We start from the raw sequence: 12,213 nt of genomic DNA on the forward strand, positions 1-12,213 counted from the left end.
TCACCACTGCTGGTTAAGTTTCTTGAAAAATCCCCCAGGCAGGTACCATTTTGGAGAGCTACATATTGTGCCTCAAAAAGCCAAAGTAGCCCATTTTTCCTCTCTCATTGGGAGAGATTGCTGTTTCTTGGAGAACCCGACGAAGAGGGTGACTCGCACTTAGGAATAACGTTGCTTGAAAAGTGCAAAAGGGGAGGTAGTTTGGCTATGAGGGGCCTCTGAAGCTTGAGACTTCCTGAGAGATGGCAGACTCAGAGCTCCCATTTCCCTCTGAACCTGGACTATGAGCTCATCAAATGAGATGGTAAATAAAGTCACTGACATGGTTTAAAGGATAATTTTTTTCTCTCTTTTTCATTCAGAGCAAATTTAATGGAATTTGTATACAACATATGGATGAAATATCCATACGATGGGGCTTGACCATATCCTCATGATTCCCCTTCCCTTTTCTACATCTGGCCCCTTTAGCTCTGCAGACTTAACCCCACACCATCAATCCACCCAGTCAGAATGCTGAGCGTGTCTTCCTACTTTGCATCTGGTGGTTGTCGTCACCTTGTTCTCCACTACTGCCTCCTGCAGTAGCTGTTAGGTCCACGGAGGTTGGTTCACTGTGAGCAAGTAACTGTCAACTCCATGGACAGGTGGAAGTGACTTGGCAGCCGGGATGTGCCCACCCTGAGTTAATTATACCAATGAGGGTCAAGGAGAATGGGGAAGCAGCTGGTCTGCAGAGCCCCGGCAGTTCTGAGACACATGCTCCTGGATCCACACGTTGCTCCATATCCAGCCTTGCCTTTCTTTGTTCTCTCTCTTGACTGCATCCAGGTTTCTGCTGTCGTTGTCCCTTTGGGGGAGGGAGGCCAGTACCAGCCCAGGTGTAGTCCCCAAATGCTTCCTACTTCCAAGGCCTATGCAGGCTTGTATATCCACTTGCTTGGGTTCCCCTGGTATTCGTGATAACAAGTTGAGTGGTTTCTGCCCTAGGCTTTCTTCTCTGGCATCCTTCCTTGCTGAAATGTCAGAGGAGGCCATTGAGAGGGCATAACCCCCTCCCCTGACCATGGAATATACATTCTGCCCACCGTTCCCACAGCGGGAACCATTTTCAAAAACTCAGCCTTGAGAGAGTAATGTGTTCTTGAGACCATGTGGACAGTATACGTGACTGAACCCTGTTAAGGTCGCTGTGTAAACTCAAGATTCTGGCGGGTGGGTGCTGAGATCTATTCGTCTTTCAGCTGACCAAGGCAAGCCTTGTAAGCAGGTTCCCTTGCTTGTTAAAACTGCCACTGACTAGTCTGGGGCAGGCTGCCTCTTTCTTCAGTCTCTCGTTGCCCTCTGTGTATAGGGGCCAGTTTTCACACCAGCAGATGATCTTAATGCTTTGTTTTCTTCCAAGTATGTACAAATCAATAATTCTTTTGTGATGAAAATTATACAGCATTATGCAGAGAACTAAACATATACTTTCCATTACATGTTTTGATGTACTAGTTGGTGTTAAATAGACATATTTCTTCACCCGTGTTCTTTGGACTGTTTTCTTCATTCATGTCTGTTTTTCTTCAGATGATTTTCTAGTAATTTATACAAATACGTGAATCTGGATAAACTAATATATTTTACTCTCTATTTCAGGTTGCATCCTTTGCTCTCCAACAATCATTGCAGTGCTGTTTTCAATATGTCCACGCAGGGATTCAAAATAACAAAAATGCTTTTGAAAAATAATGTCGTAGGTTGACAGAGTGGTTTATAAATTATAGAATACACTTATGCTCTTAATTCTTCATCACAACCCTGCTTATCATGGCTGGAATTGCTGCTACACCTGTAGGGGGCTGGCTGTAGCTGGACTGGGGGCTTGACTGGGCCACATACCTCCTATGCCCCAGCTAGTAACTGGGGCTTGTGCTCTTGGGGGTACCAGGGCTCCGAGAGGGAAAGTAGAAGCATCGTGGGACCTAGCTCTGAACTGGCACACCATTGTTCCTGCTGCCTTCTATTGGCAATGGCAAGTCACCTAACTTCAAGGGTGGGGAAATCAACTCTGCCTCTTGATGAGAGAAGTTGGAATGTCAAATTGCAAAGAGTGAGGACACAAGGAGTCAACCTGGAGCCATTTTTGCAATTTGGGATGTGGCTTGGTGCCTTCCTCGAGGAGGTCGTCCAAAACAATTTTTCAAACATCCCAGGTTCCTATAAATCTCCACCTCTGGTTGGGCAGCCCCTAAAAATTCCCAGTCAGTTTTGCTGAGAGGACACTTGGTGACAGTGTTGTCTTTCGAAACAAGTAGTTCTGTTTTGGACATTACATTTCTCCCCATACATTATTTATAAGGTTTCCCTGTTTGTATGTGCAAAATATTTCTGTGCGTATTTTGAGAAATAAATTGTACAGGCCTCTTTTTTTTTCTTTCACACACCCTAGAGATATTATAGAGGCAGTCAAAGTGTCCAAATTTTTGAGAAATTGGAACAATCATGACTTACCTGTGTGGAATGCTGTTAACGATGTCAATTCCCGCTACAGTACCTTTCATCTGAGACACTTAGGGTTTGTTAACAGATTAAAAGTAGTAAAAGATATGGGTCGAGAGAATTTTCATTATCCTGCACTCTGTAAACTTGGATTGTCATTGGTTTGAATGATCCTGAAAATGCATTTGTATTACTAGGTGCATAGAAACCTCTAGCGGTATTCTAAATAAGCAAGGTGAGTTATAAGCAATCTGAGTTATAAGCAATCATCTGATGGAGGGTAAATGTACCACACTCCATTTTAAGAAAAATACAATATAAAAGTCTTACCATGGAAGAAAATCTTTACATGATCTTTAAAAAAAAAAACTTCAAGAAAAATAAAGACATGACACCATATTCAGTTTAAAGTCAGTGACTTGTAAACAAGGCAAAGCAAAGACAGTCTGATTAAGGCTGTTGCATTGTTCTGGCATTTTTTAAGTCTCACCCATTTCTGTGACCTTTTTAGAACCTAAGTTTCTAGGGCACAGAGAACTTCATCTTGACTTAGGACTGAGCAAATGCATGAAGCGTTTCTCAATAAATAGGCATTAAATTCTAAGTCCAGAAGGGGCCTTGAGATGCCCTCTCTTTACTCCTTGGTAGAACTGTTTTAACCAACCCCAAAAAACAGATGTTTTCCTTTAAATCTCAAAATTCAGAGATTCCACAATCAGAACTTACTTCTCATATTCCCTTGTGGTCTGCTGTGGGCATCTGTCCAATGGTGTGAACTCTGCGTGGGGAGCCTGGCCTACCCTCCAGGCCCACCGTTTGGGCTGCTGTGGTGCCATGCTGTGCTCAGGGGCCTTCTTTTTGGAGGTCTGGGCTCCAGTGAGCCTTGGTCTTGTTCTTTTATGGACCCTTGGGTGCTTGACCACTCTGTCCCTCAGTCTCATTTGCAGGTTCTGGGGAGGATTAAATGAGCTCATGTGATATCCAAGTGACTGAGGCAGAGTAGGCTCGGGATGAATCTTTGCTTCGTTTTCATTAGCTGCGGAGAAGAGGATGACCCTAGGGATGAGCAACGTGGACTCCAGCTTGGTGCCTCTCCAACGTTAACGTGGGTATGCCTCTCTTGTGGATCTTGTTAAATGCAGGCTGGTATTCAGTAGTTCTGGGTGGGGCCTGGATTCTGTGCTTCTAATGAGCTCCTAGGTGACGGTGACCCTGAGAGCAATGGTCCAGCTCCTGCCTTTCTCCCTTCTTTCTGGAAGAGCAGGACGTCTGCCCCCCCAACCCCCCACCCCCGGGAGGAGAAAACATCCGCAAGGTGACTACTAGGAACCAGCTTCCCTCACAGACAAGGGACCTGTACCACGGCTCCCAACCATTTTGTCTGAGGCGCAGCAAGCCAAAACACTGACATGCTGAGGTTTGCAGCAAAGAGGAGGTTTATTCACAGGGCAGCCAAGCAAGGAAGTGACGTGACAATAGGTCTCAAATCCGCCTCCCCAAAGGCAAGGGGCTTGGGGTATCTGTGGGATAAAGGATAAAGAAGCAGGGCAGTATGAGCCATGGGGAGCATGAGGAAAGGTGATTGGAAAAAGGTGTGCTCATCATTGTTCTGAGCTGGCGTAACTAGGCTACAGGGCTCAGCATATTCTCAGGCTGGAGTGTTCGGCCCTCTGAAGGCAGGAGGTCAAAAGGCACTTGCCCAGGTGGAACATCGGTGGTCCTCTGCAGTCTTAACCAGCTCAGCCTAACTAGACACAGCTGATGCCAAGTTCCTGGACAATACCCTGGGCAAACATCTTATTGCTTATGCTATATGCTACTTGGAGTATGTGCAAGTGTTCAAGCTACCTTGATGAGTGAAGACAGAATTTGACTAATCCTTACACATGGTTTCACCTCCAGACGAGCAGAAGAGGCCTGTAGGCTGAGTCTGGCTCCTGGCACCTGGAATTGGAGGCAGATGGTTTAAAAACGGGCTCTCCTACCCTCTGTGTGATCTTAGGTAGGTAGACTATTGAACCTTCCTGTGCCTGTTTCTCCACCAGCAGCATGGGGACACTCAGAGTCCCTGTTTTGGGGGCTGTTATGGGGGTTCAGTGAGATATAGATGCATGCACAGACACATGGGAGACACCCAGTGTGTGTTACCTTCATGCTTATTTTTATTAGGAGACCTGTGTTGTTAGAAGATTTCTGGTTTGGACAACAAATTAGGTAGGTGGTCATTACTATAGTTTATGCAACAGCAATTCACATTACCATTTGCAAAAAACAAGTTGTTTGTCCAATGGGGATTATAAACAACCATTTACCATGAGCTACTGAACAGTTATTTTACACAGTAACTACTTCAAGTACTGTTTAAGATCAATGCTCTATGTTGTCTTAAGCAGGTGTTAACCCCCAATTTCGTGAATAGTACCAAGTAAGTCACTTGAAAATCATCTAGAGCAATCTATTTCACTTAGCAAGCCTAAAGCTATAGTTCAACAATTTAATTTACTGTTCTATGACAAAAATTACTCTGAACAGCTATCCCCTGGATAAGTAATCAGCTAAAGCTAGTTTGACTGACTAAATCTGATTTACTGGGTTAATAAGCCAATTGATTTAGAAAGGTCTAATGCATGTTTCTCATCCATTCTGCATTAAACTGTTTCCCATGCCTAAAATGTCTTCTTTCCCATTCATACATATCCAAATTCCTACTTCTGTGCTGTAGGGCTTGGCTGAACTACACCTGCCTTTAGTGAAACTTTTCTCCCCTGCACAATTGGAGATAATTTTAGTCTCCTCATGACTCCCACGGGGTTACCTCTGTTGTGACACTTGACGATTTGGTGGCATATTTTATTTTATTTTATTTTATTTTAAATAGGCTTCCTTTACTCTGTGCATATCAAACAGTAAATGCTTTCTCTTAGTAAACGTGCATTACAATTTTCTGAACTCTTCTGCTCTGGGCAAGATTCATAAATACACCAGGCAAACATAGTAAAAGAGGAGACAGTACTTGTGTTGTATTCAATTGGGTCTTGATACCTAAGTGTGACTCTTAACCAAGGAGTATGCAGTAATTAAGGCCACAGGTTAAAGTTGTTTAGAGTGTGTCCTAAAGTCTCAGTGGCAGAATTTAAATCTCTACTCTGGAAATTGTAGACCTGAGACAAAGTACTTCCCTAAATCTCATTTCCTACATCTGAGAAAGATAATAGTATCTACCTTGTAGTAGACTGAATAATACCATTGCCCCCAAATGTCCACCTTCTAATCCCCAGAACCTGTGAATGTCACCTTGAATGGCAGAAGGGACTTTGCCAATGGAATGAAAGTAAGGATTTCGAGATGGGAAGTTTCTTCTGGACTACCTGGATGGACCCAGATGTAACCACTGGTGTTCTCATAAGAGAGAGGCAGAGGGAGTTTTTACTCCAAAGAGAATGTGATGATGAAGTTGGGGTTGGATTGATGTTGCCAGAAGTCAAGGAATGCTCTCAAGGGAACAGATTCTCGCTTAGAGCCTCTAGAAGGAGGATGGATGGCCTTGTCAACTCCTGGTTCAGCCCAGGGAAACTGGTTTTGGAAGTCTGTCTTCCAGAACCATAAGAGAATAAGTGTGTTTTGTTTGAAGCAAGCATTTTTGTAGTAATTTGTTACAGCCATAGGGAACTAATGCATACCTCATAGGAACTATTTCTCCAATTAAAATGTGTGACTGGAAACACACTTGGTGGCATGTCTGACACATGGTAGGTATGCTACCATAGGTAGTTCTTGGAAACTGAAGCCTTGGTTTTGAGAGATCATCAAAACCAGTACAATGGTTGCCATGTTTCTCCTTGTTCATCCTGGTGACAAACCTGTAGAGAGAGCTTCATCCTTTCCCACAGGACGCCCACCCCTAGTACATAGAGGGAAGAGGTTATGTCTCACTTATGGCACCTTCTACCTTTTTTTTCATTAATCTTCATCCAACTGGCCTTTCTAAATTAAAAAAAAAAACAAAACCATTTCTCAATGGATTCAGATACTACCCCAAGTTAATTTTCCAACCAAGTTCTTGTTCTTCCCGGTCTCATCACCAGAAATTTCTGAGCTGAAATCTTCTCTAGTTTCTAGGATCAGTCATTTTCTCATTTCTCCCCTCTCTAGTTCAGAGTCTTGTCAGTTTAGTTCCTTCCCTAACCACAACATCTAATAAGGTGCCACAGCAAAGTGATGAAAGTCTAGACGGTCTGGTTTTCATGCTGGGTTTCTGTGCCCTACTTACTGTGTGGCATTAGACAAGCTATTCAACCTCTCTGGGCCTCTGTTTCCCTCAAAAATGTGAATATTATGAATATTACGTACCTATAGTGTTTCCATTTTGAGGATTAAGTGAGTTAATATTTGCTAAGCACTTAGAATATTACTTTTTATAGTCTAAGCACTACAATTGTGCTAGTTAATAATAATAAATGCAATTCCAAGCATATAACTTACTCAACTTTCTGTCATAACTTTGAAGTGTTGGTCTATCTGTTGGCCGACGTTGCAGGTAAATGAGTCGAGGCATGGGCTGAGGCATTGCTACCAGTGAGTGGTGTGTTCCGAGAACTAGGAACAGCCGTGTGAAATGGGTAGTGGTTCTACTTGGAGACGGGGCAGACTGGAAAATGACAGCCTGGGAAGGAGGTGTGGTGTCCATATCTTTGGTGTCAGAGCTGCTGCCTGCTGAAGCACCGATACTGGCGTAAGCCATAAAAGGGGGGCTGGGGAAAACGGGGGCAGAATGGAAAGGGAAAACAGGGGCAAAATGGAAAAAGATAGCCTGGGTGGGGTGTGTGGTGTCCATAGCTTCTGGGTCATACGTGCTGCCTGCTGAAGCACCGATTACCCCTGAAGCCATAAATGGGAGGCTGGGGAAAAGGGAGGCAGAATGGAAAGGGAAACAAGGGGCAGAATGGAAAAAGGTAGCCTGGGAAGGAGGTGTGGTGTCCATAGCTTCGGGGTGAGATGTGCTGCCTGCCTGATCTGAGAAAAGAGAGTGAAAGTGGGAGAACTTCTCCCTAGCTTCTAACTGTTCTCTAGGTCTAGCACGCACTGGACACTGGACAGCTCAGCCTGGGTCTCGAAATTCCATCGTACGTGTCACAGAGCAAGGGCGGGTGGGTAATGGGGTGGGCTGGGGGCACCACAGAAGCCCAGCCCCTGGAGAAACCCGGCCCAAGGGCAAAGAGCCCGAGCCCTTCTGGACTTTCTAGCGGCTGGGACTTCTCGCTGTGGGTGGCAGGTGTTTGGCACCGGATGGGCCACCACGTGGAGACTGTTGGGGACTGTGGAAGCCTTCTGCTCCAGAGCTCACCCTACCTGGGCACCGGCTCTGCAGGCGCCTCAGCTCTGGGTATGTGTCGGCCAGCCCTTCCCCGCAACGGGGCCCAGAGGCCAGAGCCTGCTCAGAGGTGAGTGCAGAATGCACCCAGAGATTTCCAGGCTGTGGCCTGCCTCCTCCGTGGACCTCCCCAGCTTGTCTGAGAGCCGTGGAGACAGGAGCACCTTCCAAGGACACCTTGGCTGCTGAGCTGCCGGCATCACCATGAGCCAGGCAGTGAAGGTTTCTAAGCAGGGGATGCAGAGCCCTGACCCGACTGGATGCTGCACCCCACGATGTCCCTTCCTGGCAGATAGGTTCTTTCTTCACTTCTTTTTCGAAATTTTTTAAAACAACATTTAAACCTTCGACTGTTCTTCAGGGTATACAGATGGTAGTGGCTTAGCCAGGATTCGAAGCAAGCCTGTGTGATTCCAGAGCTCGTGCTCTGGACTGTGGTGCCTCCTTATCATATATGCTTCATATGATACTTTTTCTTTTTTTCTTGAAGTCCTTATGATACTTATCCCTATGTGCCATACCTGTAATGAACACATACACTGCCCTGCAGGAGGTGTTCTTTTGTTCAAAGCGTGAATCCACCACACTGGGTTTTAATCTTAAAAGATAGGTCAGGGACCACCAGTTGTCAGCATAGCACCATCCCACATTTCTAATTGAGGCTTGCAGCCTAGGTTTTTCCCTTTGATCTAGTTTGAAGGATCCAGGTATGTAAAGCTTATATTCTAGATAAATCATGGGCTATCCTGAAAGGAATTCATCAATGAATTATTCTGTATGGATTAGAAGCCAGTTTCTCTGGCCTTCCTGGAGTATATCCAGTAAGGCATCTCATTCTGTCTAGAAAGCAAGTATATCATTTATTGCAACTTCAGCATGGAGCGATGTATTGGTTTAAAATAAAGTACGATCAACAGAATTTGGTCATTGTGAGTATGCCAGCTGGGTCCACTCTTTACTACACATATGTAACTCTAGAGTTTCTTATGCCCCGGAGACACACTCTTGTGTGTCTAGGACAAGGGAAACTTGTGTTGTTATTCAGGAGCTGGAAGCTACAGAATGACAGGAAAGAATTGAAAAATCCTGGTCTTGGTCTACACATCACTTTACCTTGTTCGAATCTTGTTACTTTGGCTTGCTTCATTGGAGTGTTTTCTCTCTCCTTTGACTGACATTGTGTGTTATATATCAGGCATGTAACATGTAGAAGTTTCAGAACCCAGAATCATATAGATCAGTAAAAATTTATATATTTTAGTTTAAGATCTATTTAGAATAACACTGGGCATAAGTCATATATTCCAAAAGTAGTTTGACCCTCTCCTCATGAGATTCTTTTTATGGTATGTCAAAGCAAATTTGGACTTCCATCCCCAATAAACTTTGAGGTTGGAGGACACAAAAGCTTTTGCTCAGACCTAAATTCTGTCTGAATAAAAAGGGTAAATATTATAAGCCCTTTCTAACCTCTCCAAGAGCAGAAATGATTTACAGCTATGGCATTGAACCATAATTTCTTGATCTCATTTGAGAAGAGTTCAGTAAGAAACAGTGTCTTGATTTTTGTTTGTTTGTTCCCTGTTTTCTTGTCTTGCTTACCAACAATCCACTGTAATACATGAGTGAGTATGGCAGCAGGCTGACTGTTCCCTGGAGCTCATTAAATGAACTGTTTTTCCTAAAATGACTTTTGTCTCCTTGTTTTCAGCCCCTCTTCTTTCATCTGCCCTTTAGTATAAACAGAGCTCAGCAAAAGCTGACTGGCTTTGTGCAGACCCTACTTAGGGTAATCTTTTCTTCATTATTTTATTCATGGCCCCTCCATTTCATTGTTTGCCTTCTCGAAATGTGTTGAAATCTTTCTGTGGTTGATGACTTCCACAATGTCTTGGCTTTTATTGGTTGATGAATTTTGGTATTTCTACAGTTTTATTTAAATATGGTTTCAGGAGGACCAGAAAGTAAATATATTTCCTAGTCTGCCATCTTGAGCTGAAAATCCCTGGTGATTTTAGCATCCAATGTTCCCATGGGAAAACACCCAACCTTGGCATTAATAGAGGTAACACTCAAGATTTCAGCTTTTCTTGAGCAATCGCTAAGCATTTAACATGTGGTCATTTCTAATGGGAAAATAATAACTATCTCATGGCATTGATTTGAGGATTAAATTAGATAATGAACATGAAAATGCTTTGTAAGGTTTAAAAATCTATAAAAATGTTTTTGTTATTATTTGATTTGTTGCTATTTCAGCTTTAGCTGACAGTTGTTTATGACCTTGCCTATGTGAGAAAATGCCCTCTGGTTTATTGTTTTGAAAGCCAGAATATATTTTTCAGTAGCTCAATGGAAATGGCATCATTTGTGAAGGTTAAGGGTGAAGGCATAAATGTTTCTTGACACCTATCACTTTACAGTGTTTTCAGGAACTAACTGACTCATGTATTCCTCTTCCAAATTTTGCTGAGGACCTCCTACCAGCCAGATGCCTTCCATCAGGTGTTGGAAAGCATTTTCTGGATTTTAGATATCTTAGGCTCTGTGGGACACATACACTTTCTGTAACTTCTCCTCCTCTTTCTTCTTCAACAAACTTTCTGAATGTGAGAACCATTATTAGCTCTCAGTCACACAGTTCCAGGCTGAGCACCTGATTTGATTTGTGGCCAGTATTTGCTGATCCCTGCTCTGCATCCTCACTGAGGACGAGGCGCATGTTTGAGTAAATCACTTCTTTGAATCAACTATTGGTCTTCTGGGGCTTGTCCTTATTCTCCTGCAGTCTCTAATCATCATGGCATCCAGAGAGATCCTGTTAAAACATAAGTCAGATCATGTCACTCTAGTCTCTTCAATGGCTTCTTCACAGGAAAAGCAAAGTCCTCAAAGTGCCTCCACAGCCCTAGAAATCTGGGCCTCTTGACTGTTTCCTTCTCCTCTCCACTTTGCTCCCTCTGTTTTCCACACACTGACATCCTTTCTGCTCCTTGGATACTCCAAACCCACTCTTGCCTCATTGCCTTTTCATCTGACTGTTCCCTCTGCCTGTACTATTCACTTCCCAGATATGCACCTTGCTCCCTCTCACAACCTTAGGTTCCCTCTTAAATTTTATCTTCCCTAGAAAGCCCTCAGTGATCACTGAGTTTCAGATCACAGCCTCCTCCTACCAGCTAACAATCTCCATCTCCCTTCCCTGCTTGCTGTTTTTCTCCAGCACTTACTTGATATACTAGTTATTCTACCATTTATTCAATTTTTATTTATGTATTTATACTTATGATTTTATATTTGCTTCTTTACTTTTGTCTCTCCCCTCAGCTCGAGAGAGGCTATATTCATCTGTGTTAATCACTGCTGTGTTTCCTGAACATGCCTATAAAATATACTGAAGAAGGGTGCCTGAAATTTGGTAAGGGATCAATCAATTTTCTTGGCTGAATGAAGAAATATGTTCATAAATTAATGAACAAATCTCTTGGGTTTCTGAATTAAGGACTAATGGGAAGAGGAAGGCAAATGGTTGGAACAGGGTACTGCAAGAAGTAGTATTTGGAGTACTCTGATAGCTATCCTAATAGATAACATTTTGTTCATATAAATAGTTTTAATGAGAGAGCTGGGAACTAGGGACACACAGCATCAAGGTTTTTATAATGCATTCTGTAGAGTTCTTTTTAAGTGTGTACAAATATCATTGAAAATATATGCATGCATATAAACCTCTGTTACTTTATTCAGTGCTTTACAAGAGCCCCTCAAGGAAGGGGTAGTAACAACTATCAGTGTCCTTCCTTTATGATGAGCTTAATTTATTCAAAGTTACATCGTAATTTATTTGTAACTCTGAAACCAGACTTAGTTATTTAGTAGACCCTCCCTAGAAACCTATGACATTAATAAAACCAACAGAAATGTGTTCAGTTTCCAATGATACACACACTACAGACTCAGTTATGTGTCACCCATTTTAATGAAGGGAAGAAGTGATTTAACAAATACAGAGCAAACAGAATATGAAGTTTTGTCCTCCATTAATATTAGTAATGGATAAAGTGGGCTCCAACACCTTCAAGGTAGCTTGAGACCATCATCTCTGTGTCATGGGCAGGGGGATCCTCTGCCAGGATATCTTTCTCTGTCACTGAGAAAAATTTCCATAATATATAATGATACTTACTGAAACAGATATGGGGCATTTGGGTAATTAGGAATCCGTTAGCATATTTTTCCAGAAGCCTTGACTACAAAATGAAGACAGTAGATTTGGACACTTTCAGCTATGAGGAAGTTGTCTGGGTATTCATCTTTATGCCGAATGAAGTAAGCTTATTTCATCTCTGCAGCTT

The 12,213-nt window shown here is 43.0% G+C and overlaps 1 protein-coding gene across 1 annotated transcript in view; it reads left to right on the forward strand.

Moving 5' to 3' along the window:
- LOC137211235 (uncharacterized) overlaps positions 1 to 12,213 on the forward strand; it is a 52,444-nt gene that overhangs the window by 28,202 nt on the left and 12,029 nt on the right. The window contains exons 5-6 of the mRNA XM_067713515.1: positions 3,524 to 3,592; positions 4,390 to 4,489. Coding sequence (XP_067569616.1) covers positions 3,524 to 3,592; positions 4,390 to 4,456 — 136 coding nt within the window. The 3' untranslated portion in view covers positions 4,457 to 4,489. The remainder of the gene's footprint in view (positions 1 to 3,523; positions 3,593 to 4,389; positions 4,490 to 12,213) is intronic.

Source organism: Pseudorca crassidens, chromosome 18 (genome assembly GCF_039906515.1).
Source record: "Pseudorca crassidens isolate mPseCra1 chromosome 18, mPseCra1.hap1, whole genome shotgun sequence".
NCBI classification, from domain to species: Eukaryota; Metazoa; Chordata; class Mammalia; order Artiodactyla; family Delphinidae; genus Pseudorca; species Pseudorca crassidens.